A 13,552-nucleotide genomic window follows, 5' to 3' on the forward strand; every position below is an offset into this window, starting at 1 on the left:
AGTAAAACTAATAAACAGTTTAAGAACGACCCACGGTTTTTTTTTTTTTTTTCATCAATTTTCTAAATCAAATCCATATATAAACAATACGGTACTGATAGATCATACATACTTATTTTGCTTTCTCGAGCTTTGAAAAATTCATACGTGAACAGTCGAATAAAGTAAGTTTCGCGGATTTCTAAGAAGTACGAGTATAAAAATTCATGGCTCGGGACACGTGTGCATTGTAAAAAAAAAGCTTTGACAACAAAAAGTGTATTTCTCGGTAAAGCGCGCCCACACACACATCGGTGTATGTCACGGAATGACGAATAGTTTGATAAAATTGCTCTCGTACGTATACGTATGAAACAAGTTAAGTACCTCGGCTACTGAAACTCATTTTCACTGACGTGACAGGCGTGTTTTTTTTTAAATTTTGTTTACACATATGCACAAGTTCATACATTTCAAAGTAAGGGAGCTTTTTATATTGCACTCGTGACGTGAAAAAAAAAAAAAAAAAAAAAAAAAAAATCATACGAATCTATCCGTCCCGGTACAATGTATCACAACAAGTTGTGTAGAGGATAGCCAAATAAGAAAGCACCAATTGCGTATAAGCCAACGGCATTGTCTTTTTTTTTTAGGCTCACGAGCACAGATGTGAAAATTATTTCGAAAGTTCCTCTCCACGAGGTCAAAATACCGCTTGGTAAAAATACAGGTATCCATATAGATGTGAGCTACGAGCTACGCGCAAGTAGATATAATATGTATTTATACACTCAGCGGGTATATAAGTAGCAGAAGCAATGCAAAAATAGCCCCGATTCCCAACACGTTGCAAGAGAGACGTGTGCTAGCGCGGATTACCTATATATATATATTCAATGCGCGTCTATTCTTATAGCATATACGTATCTACGTAAATGTATATTATGTACGTGCACCAATGCGTGTGCAACGCACATATACAACACGCGTTTTCCTATACACTTCCGAAGGCGCTTCCGTATTTATTGAGTTTACCATTTTTGAACATCCACATACATACCCTTAAGTTATACATGTATGGTGTCGTCAGCATCTTTACATATAATTAGATAGCACACTTAAAATGTGTATACGCGTTAGGCAAAGCCGAGAAGAAGAATAGTATAAGGTATAGCTACTTGATACACGAAAGCGCGGTGTATAACTATATACGCGTGACGCGCTCGCGACTTAAATATATTTATAACCCGTATATGCACACGCGCGCGCTACTTAGCCGATGGCTTAAAATAATGGCTCGCGACACTGGGAAATACACGTATAGATATATTGTTGGTTATTGTGTGACGAGTCAACTCGGGTGAGGACGATTAGGTACGTTGCAATGGACAAATATAGATGAATTTGGCGACATATCGAGCGAAAAGACACGTCGAAGGAACGGTTCGATGATATTTTTTAAATAATTTAAAGCGTCTATTATGGAGGATACGCGCGAAATCGAGGGAATCTATGAAAACTGACGGGTTAGTTCGTAAATCGCGGTCTCGTTTCGCGTCACGCGCGCCAGTCCCAAAGGTATTTGAGTGTGTCCATCTATACAAAATTTATTAAAATAATTAATGACATATTTGGTTAACATAATAAGTATATAAGGGTATCTGCATATGAAATTCCCATATGACGTGCCATATTATATACTCTACAAGTAGTCATCGCATGTGTAAGTAGATAACGTCATCGTCGTCGTCGGGTACAGCATACAATATAATGTAAGCGCCACGCAAAGTTTGGTCGTTGGCTCGTTGCCTCTGTATGTGTGTTAAATGTGTGCCTTATACTCAAAGATGAAGATTAAAAGAGCTTTTTCTCTCTCTCAAGTGCACACGAACGAGGATCGGGTCTTATTATTCCCTCGGTGGTATTAGCTTGGTGCTTTTCAATCGCGCGCACTTTACGAATGGGAACGAGGCTCAATAACGCTTTCATTGCTGTACGTGGAAATGTTTGTGTCTTGTTATGTTTTTTTTTTGTCTACTTGATTACCGAGAGAAAAAAAAATGGGATATAATGAGTTTTCTATCTGCGTAGTGTCGTCGCGATGCATTTTTTTTCTCCACTGTGGGCATCAGAATTTCGTGAAAACCTGTTGTTTGTTTAGAGGAGTAAACATAAAATCTCCCAGCTACGGGTACAAACAATGATTTGATATTTAAATATCCCCGCGATAAGGTATTTCGATGCAAAAATTCATGAATATATGTTTTGAAAAATCCGAGAGAAAAAAAATTACAATGGACGTCAAATTGTCGACAGAGCGATTATTGTATAAATTACACACCATCGCTTCGGAGGAAGAAATTCGTGACGTCGAAATGACAGAGAGAGAGAGACAGAGAGAAGGTCGGAGATAGTGACAGCGGCTTACACGTTTGATATACTTGACATCCGCGACCTCGAGCGTGCGAAACTGGAAAAAAAAAGACGCGGAACGAGAGAGTCGTGTTTGACTCGACGAAAATCTCGTTCGGGTGGATTAACACTCCCTGTCTCTCTGACACAATCCGAACGGAGACGCAATAAATAAATCACACGAGAAAAAAAAATTCTACCAACTCCATAGGGCTTTATAACTCCGAGCGAGCTATTGTTTTTTTTGTTTTTCGGGGGAATCCCCGTCGACTGTCGGTTGCACGATCTCAAAGACGACGAGGAGGAAAACCCGAAACTTCAATTAAGTTGTAAAATAAATAATCCAAAAGCCCGAACAAACACGACGATAACTGCAAGTAATATATATACACGTTGTTTTCAACCTTCTCACGTATATATATACACACGTATATACACTCCCAAGCGTTTAACGGAGATCATCATTAATAACCCTCTTTAGCTTCTTGTTTTTCATGCGAGCCCGAAATTACATCCGTTAATTATCATTCGCGTACACAATATGCGCGTGTTTTGTGTATACGTTTGATTGCAACAACGGGCGTCAGAGCGACGTCAATCGACGATCGTTTAGCAAAAGGTATAACCACTCAAGATCCTTAAGATGATATACTTCAAAGTTCAAGCCTTGAAAAATAGCGCGTTCGATCGGTATCTACAATAGGTACCTATATATATATATATATATATATATGCCTGCGCAGTGTGCGGGAACATCAGCAGCATGTATATAAATTACTACGCGCCTAGACCTAGGACAACCCCATACCCTTCCTGCAGCCAGACAAACCAGCCTGACGAGCTCTCGTTCTCTCCTCGTTTTTCGCTCCTACGGACTATACACGTATACATACCTAGATGTGCAAGGTCAGGGAAAAATACAAGGTACCGAAGGGCGATGTACAAGAAAGGGGGGGGGGAGGTAGAGTTTCGCACGCAAAAGGAGCGAGAGAGAGAGAGAAGCGGCGGTGGTGGTGATAATCAAGGTCGAGCCGAGGGCCGCAGGGTATTTGTCCCCCCGCGAGCGGATCTCGAGCGGAGGCAGGTGCCGTGGGATCGGCGGCGCTCCGTACGAATCCTTGTCCCTGTCCTTGTAACTTGTATTACGGAGCGCGGAGTATCTTGTGCGTGCGAAGTAGACATTGCTGCGATGCCACGGATTTTTGTCGTCTGTCTGGCGAGAAAAAACGCAACTGAGGCACTCTATTGGAGGTATAATGGGGAGACCCAGAGTTCGAGCATCGTGATTCCTATAGCGCATTTCAGCTTGCCAACGTATTGATGTTTGCAATTCAAAGCCTCGGGGGAAAAGAAAAAATCGGTAAGCTTTCGTTCGGTGTTCATCCCTTGCTCTGCACAGGTATACCTTTTGTAACGTATACAAGAGCCGACAGTATGTACATATACATATAATACCATTGTATGCAACATGTGGATATGCAGATACTAAAGCTATACGATGCAGATATACGGAGAATCGACACAAAAGATCGGCAAGGGCCTTGCCTTACCTATAATAAGTATATCCGTGTGAGGGCTCGCGTATTACATACATACATTGTAAAGATATGTATGTACGGGTGATGGAGGGCACGAAAGAGAGGAAAAAAGGGCATACAAGTAGTTGCATCGAGGAGGAGAGAGATGGGAAGAGAGCACATATATATATTTACGCTGCAGACGCACACGAAGACATCACGAGAGAAAGGAAGTGAGCAGAGCAGAATGCCAAAGTCGGCAAAGGGAGAGGCCCTTTCGTGTACCTATACGTACATGTACGAGAACGGGGGCTCTGACCTCTACGGCGGTAGCGGAGCATCAGACAACGGCGAACGATGGTCGGACCCAGGGACTCTTTTTTTTTTTTTTTTTTTTTTTTTTTTTTCTCTGCTTGCCTCTAGGCGCCTGACCTCGTATTCACTGGTTGTCTGGTTACCTCTCCGCACCATCGTCGCCGATGCTACAATACCTACCGCTCGTATATTGGTCGTTCCGCCAAAACTTGCGCGATATTCAAATGTATACGCAATAAAGAAATAGGTAGTCTGGTGGATTAGGAATAATTTATTATTATTTTATAGCCATAAGTGCCGTTTTTGCAGATAAGCCATAGTATTACAAAGCAATGGGTATCGCTCTGAAGTTCAATAACAATATGTTGATGATATTCTAAAGCATAGAAAAAAAATTTTGCTGGGAAAAAAAAAAATTTCGGCGGAATGATCCATGTAAACGTATACATCTCACGATCTTTTGCTTTGGCCTCAGCTTCCTTTGCCCTCTTCATCTCCCTCATTGGCTTCTCTAAATGCATCATACACATATAATTATACACGAACGAGGAAGCAGAAGAAGAAGAATATACGATGAATCTTTCGGGGTTTGCGTCGCTTTGTTACCGGGCACGTATCGGCATATATTATTGGGACGCTGTATATAAATATTCCCTCCCTCGTGCTAATTTTAAGCCGATGCTCGGTGTTTGGTCAACTTTACCGATTTTGGCAAATTTTGCAGATTCAGGAAGCAACCTCGAACTTGATCAGGTACGATGATCGCTTTGGCGTATAATTAAGCAAAACAAATTGTACAACCGATTTCTCAGCCGATCTTAAATTCAATGTCAGAGATGCGTGAAAATACATACTCACGATGGCTACGAGTCATTGAGCGTTTAAATAGTTGACCGTGAAATATCGAGTGATTATAGATCGAATGGCGTTACGCTAATTTTACGTTTTATGTTATACAGGGTCGAAAATAAACAATTAAATGCGACAATCATTGACTCTTGAGGGTTTCAAGCAACCGCGTTTTGGTTCTCAGCAAAAATACCGATCTCATCTCTGGATCTTCTAGCACCACACAAAACCACATTCACTTACCCCCCTTGTCCCCACTGGCTCACTTATAAAAGTATGGGTATACAAACGCGGGCCACCCCCTTTGCGCTATCTTTGTCCCTCGCGGGTATATAAATAAGTACACGCACGAGCCATCAGCGCGACGGATAAATTTAGCGTTCCCATTCCGATGGCCGATCGGATGCGCGCGAACCGATCGCCCCTGCATACACAAATGTATATGTCATCAAGCAATAAACCTAAACGGATCAGTCGAACAAAGTCGCGTGGACGATGATAGCGAGAAGGCGAGCTTTTGGTCGGCACATCGTGTGAGTATGTTACACTATTCAACTCCCACACATGGGGACATATATATAGCCTATCCGGGGCGACGAAGCGAAGAGTCGCTGCAGGGAGTCACAGCGGCAGAGGGTACAATATCTGTCTTTCTCTCTCTTTTTCTCGTTCCTCGCATCTTTTCGCATCTCGTCTCGTTTTCCGGCTATATATATATATATACCTATACTCCCGCAGGTCATATATATTTATTATATAGCGTCTCTTCTGTATAGTCTAATCTCCGGGACGCTCTCTCGTGTCGCCTTTAATATCTCCCCGGCCACGCCGGAGAGAGAAAGTGTCTTCGAGGCTCTATTAATATGTATGAGAGAGAGAGAGAGAGGGCGCAGTTCTCAAAGGCCTCTTCTCTCTCTCTCTCTCGCTCGCGTGCGAGGAGACGAAAAAGTAGTTCAGGAAACAGTGGTGCGCACACATGTATACGCTTTATCGTTCGCTTCGTTTTTTTGGTAAAAAACGCTGGGGAAGGTTTTTTTTTCTTCTTTCTCCGTTTGTTTTCATTCATAATATTTTCTTTTCCTTCCGCCCGTGATGGTCTCCCTCATCGTTGACTTTTTCATTCGGCGCGAGTTGGACGCACACTTTTCGGACCAACCATGTACTTACACATATTATGTAGATACTCATCCATCTTAGCTTCGAGGGAAGCTTTTTCCACAAGTTTCACGTGGATCCTTCACTTGGGCAAAGTGTTTTACGTAAAAGCGTATCTTTCTGCTCGGTATACGATACACACAACGTGTCCCACACAGATGTATGTTACACGCGAGTTCTCGATTTTCAATTTCGTTTTTTTTTTTTTTTTTTTTTTTTTTCCGTTTGGCGCGTAATTTTCTGCGGGAAACCATCCAAGGACTCGTTCAAGGAGCGCGCAAAGTAAGAGGAAGTTGAAAAAGCGTACGATAAGTATATATAGGTATAAACGACCAGCCGGCCCTGATTGAAAGGCAACACTGCCTTCGCACTGTGGCACAGCGCTTGTGTATTATATTCACGAGAGAAAGAGAGTATATATTATATAGTAGTGGTCCCCCCGAAACTAGACAGATTTTAAGATACGATGCTGCCGATGTGTTCAGCCTTGTATGGCCGATAGCCGCGTCACTCGCGAAGCTCGAAAAAGAGATACGACTTCTCTTTCCCTCGATTACACAGAAAGCCAAAAGAACGAATGTATCGAAGCTCGAAGGGGTTTTTTTTTTTTCAAGTTGTCTCACAGGTGTCAAGTAATAGTACACACTTTGATCATCCGATTGACAAGCATCGTTTTTTTTATTTTATTTATTTTTTTTTCTTTCACCGTCTGTCGCATGCTGATTCGGCCTGTGACCCAATAAAATTTGAGCGAGCTAATATGACGTGTATGATGTGACAGCAAAACTTTAGTATTTTCGAGCACGATATCTGCAGGTGATATGATTTTCTAAATCATTTCAGACGACGGCTCTGTCTTGCGTGCAGTTTCCTTCACGAGGTGACAAACCATTTGTATTGTTTAGCAAAAACGCGTTCGCCATAATCAATATACCGATTATATCTGGTAACGTGTTGTAACGAAGCGTCAAATTTTCGTGTTGGATATGTCGTTTTACAAATCGTATACATTCACGATCTATACAGGAAACAAGATGAAAACAAATGATAAAAAGTCGGGGCAATCGGTTTTTATTGCTACATCAATGTGTCGTGACGTTTATTGGATCTCGGCTATTATAACATTAATCGAAAGAGCTATACGATCCCAGATAAAATGTAACGTTATATATCGACAATTACTTTTTTCAATCGAAGAGGATAACGCAACGATACACGGCATAATCGATGTGTACACGCAGTCTCATTTTTTTTTTCTTTTGATACATACAACTTGGTGTTGTAAACTCAAATATGTATACATACATACATGTAAAAAAGTAAGAATAATAATAATAATCCATATATGTATATACATGTAATGGTACGTGACGATCTACCGCGATTGTTGCAAGCGGTGAAAGAGTTTCTTTATCATATCGCACGTATATTATATACGTATAGCGGTCGATAAGCTCCATTGTATCAAAAGTACATGCCACACATGGGTTATATCGAGTTTCGCCGATCCGCCGAGCAAAAGGAAAAAGTATAGCCAAGTTGTTTCCAAAAAAACCATTACCAAGTGTACATCTCTCTCTATACATTTTTTTTTTTCCAAACAATGATCTGATGTACTAAAAAACAATTAATCATCATTACCATTGCGATCACTGAGGAGGTAGGTGCGATGTATTATATCTCCAAATATCGCCCTCGGCGAAAATCTCTCGTTCTGCTCGTGCGGGCCGCTTCGTTCTTGTGTTCATGCGAGTCGAGCTTTCTTGGGAAGTCGAGCTGCTTCTGCGGAGGAGACCCGGGCTCCTCGTTCGCCATATATATATATACCTGTACAACACTTTTTTTTGTCTCCCCCCCCCCCCGTTCACGTGGCAATATAACGAGGGAAGAGAAAAGAAGAGCGCGGAAGGGAAACGCCGGCCGATTTCGCTCGCTTTCGTTTTCTGGGGTGTCTCGAGGAAGAAAAAAAGAACCATCTGCGCACCTTCTGGCAGCGATATCACTCGTATCTATTGTACATCCATGGGTACATCGTTTTTTTTTTTTCTCAATAGCCAATAAAAACGTGGTAAAGCATACTTGTAGGTGCATCAACGCATCAGGTCGAATATTATTCATGCGCGCGATGTCACTTGTACAACAATGGTTGTGTACAATGTATTATGCCTATACTCTTCCGCAAATTGTTATTGTTATCAGTACCGAGTTCCCTCTCATCGGTATCCGGGCCAATCGATCGTGACATGCAGAAATAATATCTATCTCATGGATATCAACCGATTTGTCTAACGATCGCGGGACGCAACGTACATGACTTGCATCCATATAATCGATTAAACGTCACGTATCATCACTGTCGCGTAAAGTCATCATATCAACGGACGCAAGCTCGTATACCTACTTGTTAGTAATCCCAACACGCATCGGATAGTCGTACGAGGGAGAATTGCGCGCTCTCCTCACGCGTGTATATTAAGTATATGTAAGCAAGGCGGCGAACCGTTGGCGCGATTAAAACGGAATACGGCATGATATCCTCGTATAATCGTCCTTTTCCTATGCCACCAAACAAAAAAGGGACGTCACATGAGGCGCTTCGTACTTATACGTCTTGCGCGTTAAGTTTGACACGTGTGTCCGAAAAGTCGCGGGTCAGCGTACACCTGCAGCTTTTAAAATTAGAAGCGCGCTATAAACAAATCATACTCGCATGTGTATATACCTCACTTATCTTACGGGTATATTTATTAGTTTAAAAAAAGAAAGAAAAAAAGTGTAACAGAACAACATCCACCAACACGCACACACCAACACATAAACATAACATTATAAATATATTGATGGTCATGACGATGCACTTACCCACGTGTGCGAGGTCGATGATCGGGATCTCGCACTTGCTGAGCAGAGTCTCGCAGCCGTTGGCTAGGGCCACCGGTTTGCTCGTGCAACAGCTCAACATCCTGACGCCTTTGATGATCCTTTTCTCTCTCTCTCTCTCTCTTTCTATGTGTATTTTATGTGTGTGTGTGTGTATAGGGCTGGTATATTCAGGTATACGCGCAGTGTACTTGTATAATATAATAATCGGCTCTCGGACACTCTCTCACACGCACAGCACTCTTCTTCTTCTTGTATTCTTACTTTTTCTCGTGTTCCCTTTGCAACTTTTCCTCTGGTTCAGCAGCAGCGCAAAATCAAAGATAGCTCACCGATTTTTTTGTACTCTACGACAATCGTGACATTTGTTTTCACGTTGTCAGCTGATTTCTTCCCTTTAATATTTTTGGCTCGAGTGTTACGGAGCAAAAACAGTCAAACCCGATTGCAGGACAGAAAACCAAAGATTTTGCAGGAAAATTAAGGACAGGAACAACGAAACACACAACGTTTAAAAGTAGAGTATGTCGCGCGCGTTTATAGCAAAAAAAGTCGGTGTAATGTATAAATAATGAATATACATACACCTATGAATCGAAAGTGAGAATTCAAAGAAAAGTTAAATAACAAAGTGCGTGGCTAACGGTAGCCGTGGATGTCGAGCTTGTGGGCCGGTTTCCCGTTGAGCTGGCACTTTTTGCAATGTTTCCTCGAGAGTACGACCTCCCGATGATGGCCCTCCTGCTCCTTCTGCTGCGTGCGACGACGGCTACTGCTGCTTGATACGATTGTTGAGCTGCACATGCTACGGTTATCTCGACTCGGTGCCGAATGACCAACGACTGAGCCTCGAGCCGCTTGGCTGTGCCGCGGGAGCTGCTTGCTCTCTCTCTCTCTCTCTCTTTCTGACGCTCCGATCGGATCGTCGTCGTCGCGGGCGTCCCCGGGGTCCCCCTCTCGCTCCGACTCTGTGTGTGTGTGTCTGTGTGTTGACTGTTGAGTCAGTCAGCAAGAAAGAAGAAGAATCAAGAATGAACGGTATATAGAGAGAGACGAATATGTTTGTGTCGTATATACTTACAGTATATATTATAAGCGTGCAAGTGTGGGGGTATAATTATAAGTTTGGAGAGAGAGAGAGAGAGAGAGATAAGTGAGAATTCGAAGAGGAGGACGAGGATGTAACAGAGGCGAGGCAGGAAACGGAGACGAGAGAATGAAAGAAAAGTAAGCAGATAAAAAGCCACCCGTACTTTTTAGAATTTACTTGCATCTGCGTATAACGCATACATTGATACATTCTTCGTTCTGGTAACGGGTACTTAACGGCTCTCTCCGTCAGCTGTTTGTACACCCATCACGTGTGTACATATACGTGTCTATAATATCATGTTTGTATTCGGTTTACTGTTTGCATAAATCGGTATATAAGTCCAAAGTGTGTGGAAATGTGGATGTGACCCTCTTCCGGGCGAGCTTGCACGCGCCTTTTTTGAAAATTCGAACGGCAAAAGTTGCAAGCTGCACCGCAGTCAAGTGGTTCGTGGCGGTATATTTGAATGTTGCCCGATCGCAGCGCTACTTGCGGCGAATCGTCGAACTCCGGAACAAAATCGGTCGTTTATCGACCTGTAAGTAGCGGGGTATTTGGTGCACATTTTTATCGGGTTCTTTTTTAAGCTATCGATGTAGAATCGTTGACAAATCACAATTGACAGTTCATTGGTCTTTAACATTTATTATATAATATACTTATGTTTCAAATTGTTATTAAGATCTCGGATCTAATTATAGTTGTTAAAAATAGTAAGTATTCATATAAAAATACAACCTCTACACAGCTATTACCCCGCCATACAGCGAGGTTTGAAAGAAACCACAACGTTTTTGTTCAAATTTTAACGTTATTGCGTAAAAAAACGCGTCCACAGGGTAGCTTCTCGAGCTGCTCTTTAACTTTCCTGCAATTCAACGAGCAAAGTTTAAGTTATAGTCGAGGCCGTCAAATTTTCCAGAGCACTCTTAGCAGCGGTAAACGAAAAACGTTTTGTTCTTTTTTTCCCCCTGCCAGTTCGTTACTTAATAGAGAGCCGCCCGCAAGTCTTTTTACATGCATTTAGGTACACATATACGCACCGTGTGTCTGACTCCGCGGCAATTGCTATTTTGCAATCGTCAATTAAGTCTGGCTTCTACTGTTGATGCACGTCTCAAAGACGAAGACCCATTATTTAGTGATCACATGCTCTGCCGCTGAAACGTATACATATACTATACACGACGTGCTTTCATTCATAGAACAGCACAATTATTGTCATATATTCTGTAGAAAATAAAAAAAAAAATATTTATAAATAAAAATATCTTATTCGCTCGGTAATTACACTATCTACCTTATCGCTGCGTTAACCCACACGATACCTACAGTTGGTAGATCGATCATTTAAAATTTCAAAATAAAAATTAAAGCCAACGGCACCTGCAGTGCACGTAAAATAAATACTTAATACAATATAAAAAAAAGGTCCAGCTCACGTTTCAAGGGACCCCCTTGTGTTTCTGGGGCAGCTTGTGTTGGAGGTGGGCGCTGGGCGCTATCCTCGCTGACTCGGCGGCTGGTTCACAGCTGGGGCTCGAGGTCAGTGGCCCCGAGCTGTCGGAGCTCCAGGGGCTGCTCGTCACCGACTGCCCCAAAATCGCGCTCTTGCAGCCCTTGACGCGTGTAGGCCGCCGGCAAAACTTTCGCGGCTTCACCAGCGTCTTCAACTTTTTCCCGTACCTCTGGTAACTCCTCGATTTCCTCGGACTCGGCGAGCAATCGTCCGAGCTACTGCTGTTGTGTTTTTTTTTTTTTTTTATTGTGTTTCGTAGAAAAGATGATGCCAAAAACGGATTCAGGAGGAGAATCGGTTAATTATTACCTGCAGCTCGTGTTGGCGCCGTTCATCAGAAAATCCGACTCGCAACAGGAGCACTCGGACGGACAGATGCCCGGTATCACTTTGCGTATTATCTTGACAAACGAAGCCGCAATCAATAAACCGAACAATCAACAAGTGGTAATAGGGGGAAGAAACGGACAAACTTTGATCAGCAGAAGGACGATGACGATTTGGGTGGCGATGATCAAACCGGTCATCGAGTAGCCAATAATGACGACCCTGAGGAGCAGACGACCGATGACGAGGGCGCACCCGCGGCAATTGATCGTCCGGGTGCTATCCCTTCGCATGTCCGTGTGAGCGCAAGGCAGCATGGTCCGTCTCCTGCAGCAGCTGAACGGCACGCTCCGCTCACCGTACTCCAACGCCTCCGGCTCGTCGTAGTCCGAACTCTTTTTCCGACCCCGCACAATGTAAACATACCCAGTAGTCCCAAGTGTATATATATATATGTATATGTATCTCTATGTCGTACAACCTGCCAGTCGAAGGCGAACCAGTCGGTGTAGGCCAGCGAGCCGCAGCACTCGAGGTCGAGCTGGAGCTCGTCGAGGGCCAACTTGTAGGAGGCCCTGGTCGCGTAGAGCCTCATAGTGGCCCGAAAGGCGTCCCTCAGCGACTCGGTCCTAACGTTGACTCGACTAGCGATCAGCCAGACTGTCACTACGTTCAGTACCACGCAGACCATCAACAGCAGGGCGACGCGCCGGAGTCCCTGCTTCGGGTAACACGGGCGCGCCTGGTGTCTGGATATATACATATATTCATCTCGGTACACACGTGAGTGCATATAATACAGTATTTGGGGGGAAGCAACAGGGTATATATATACCTGCGAATGGCGTAGAGGGTGGCGATGGCGATGGGGAAGCCGAGCCCGGAGTCGGCGAAGCTCAGGACGATGGGCACGAGGGCACCGGCAAACCTGATGGGCCGCGAGTCCATGAGCATCTCGAGGGTCAGCAGTAGGAGGCGCTTAACCTCGAGGACGCTGAGACTCACGGCCGCGCAACAGCCGAACCTCGTCTCCCAGCCGCGGTGGTTGTGCGCGCTAGTGCGGATCGCGCTGTCGCTGATACAGAAGGTCGCGGGTTTCTCCTGGCGCGGGGTTTTGCAGCGACCACCGCGACAGGCGCTCGAGATCCCGGCCATTCATCGTCTTTCCCGAGCTTTTAATCCATACATTTAACTTTTGTGATTTTTAGGTCGTGCGTGTTTTATAATTGTCGCGGGTGTTGTTGCTTCGATCGAAATATTGATCCCGCGCTACTACCAACACCGCGAGGTATACTATATAGCCGTGCAATTAGTATATTATATAATCATTGTACGTCCGTCCTTGATTGCTATCGTTTGGGATGCGCGAGTTAATTTTAACCTCGTGCAATATCCGGGAAAAAAAAAAAAAAATCATGATGTGTATAACATAATATATACGTGCCCTCGGGAGGATCGAGTTGTTTTTCACCGACAGTTACGCAATTCAATGGTACATTTTGCAAA

General features: G+C 43.6%; 2 protein-coding genes across 2 annotated transcripts in view; both read right to left on the bottom strand.

The window, feature by feature from the left end:
- Positions 1 to 10,001, bottom strand: part of LOC106646870 (uncharacterized) — a 29,924-nt gene extending 19,923 nt beyond the window's left edge. Inside the window, exon 1 of the mRNA XM_014363037.2 lies at positions 9,090 to 10,001. Coding sequence (XP_014218523.2) covers positions 9,090 to 9,189 — 100 coding nt within the window. The 5' untranslated portion in view covers positions 9,190 to 10,001. The remainder of the gene's footprint in view (positions 1 to 9,089) is intronic.
- A 1,644-nt stretch (positions 10,002 to 11,645) lies between these two features.
- Positions 11,646 to 13,405, bottom strand: LOC106646855 (uncharacterized). The gene is made up of 5 exons (XM_089591551.1): positions 12,882 to 13,405; positions 12,525 to 12,795; positions 12,193 to 12,441; positions 12,029 to 12,120; positions 11,646 to 11,940 (listed from the first exon to the last, which is right to left on the bottom strand). Exons 1-5 carry the CDS (start codon positions 13,199 to 13,201, stop codon positions 11,646 to 11,648), a joined length of 1,227 nt encoding a protein of 408 aa, XP_089447677.1. The 5' UTR covers positions 13,202 to 13,405.
- Between the last annotated feature and the right edge of the window lie 147 nt (positions 13,406 to 13,552).

The sequence above is a fragment of the Copidosoma floridanum genome, unplaced genomic scaffold (genome assembly GCF_036245765.1).
Source record: "Copidosoma floridanum isolate Cflo_tuat_1 unplaced genomic scaffold, Cflo_Japanese_pri ptg000013l, whole genome shotgun sequence".
NCBI lineage: Eukaryota > Metazoa > Arthropoda > Insecta > Hymenoptera > Encyrtidae > Copidosoma > Copidosoma floridanum.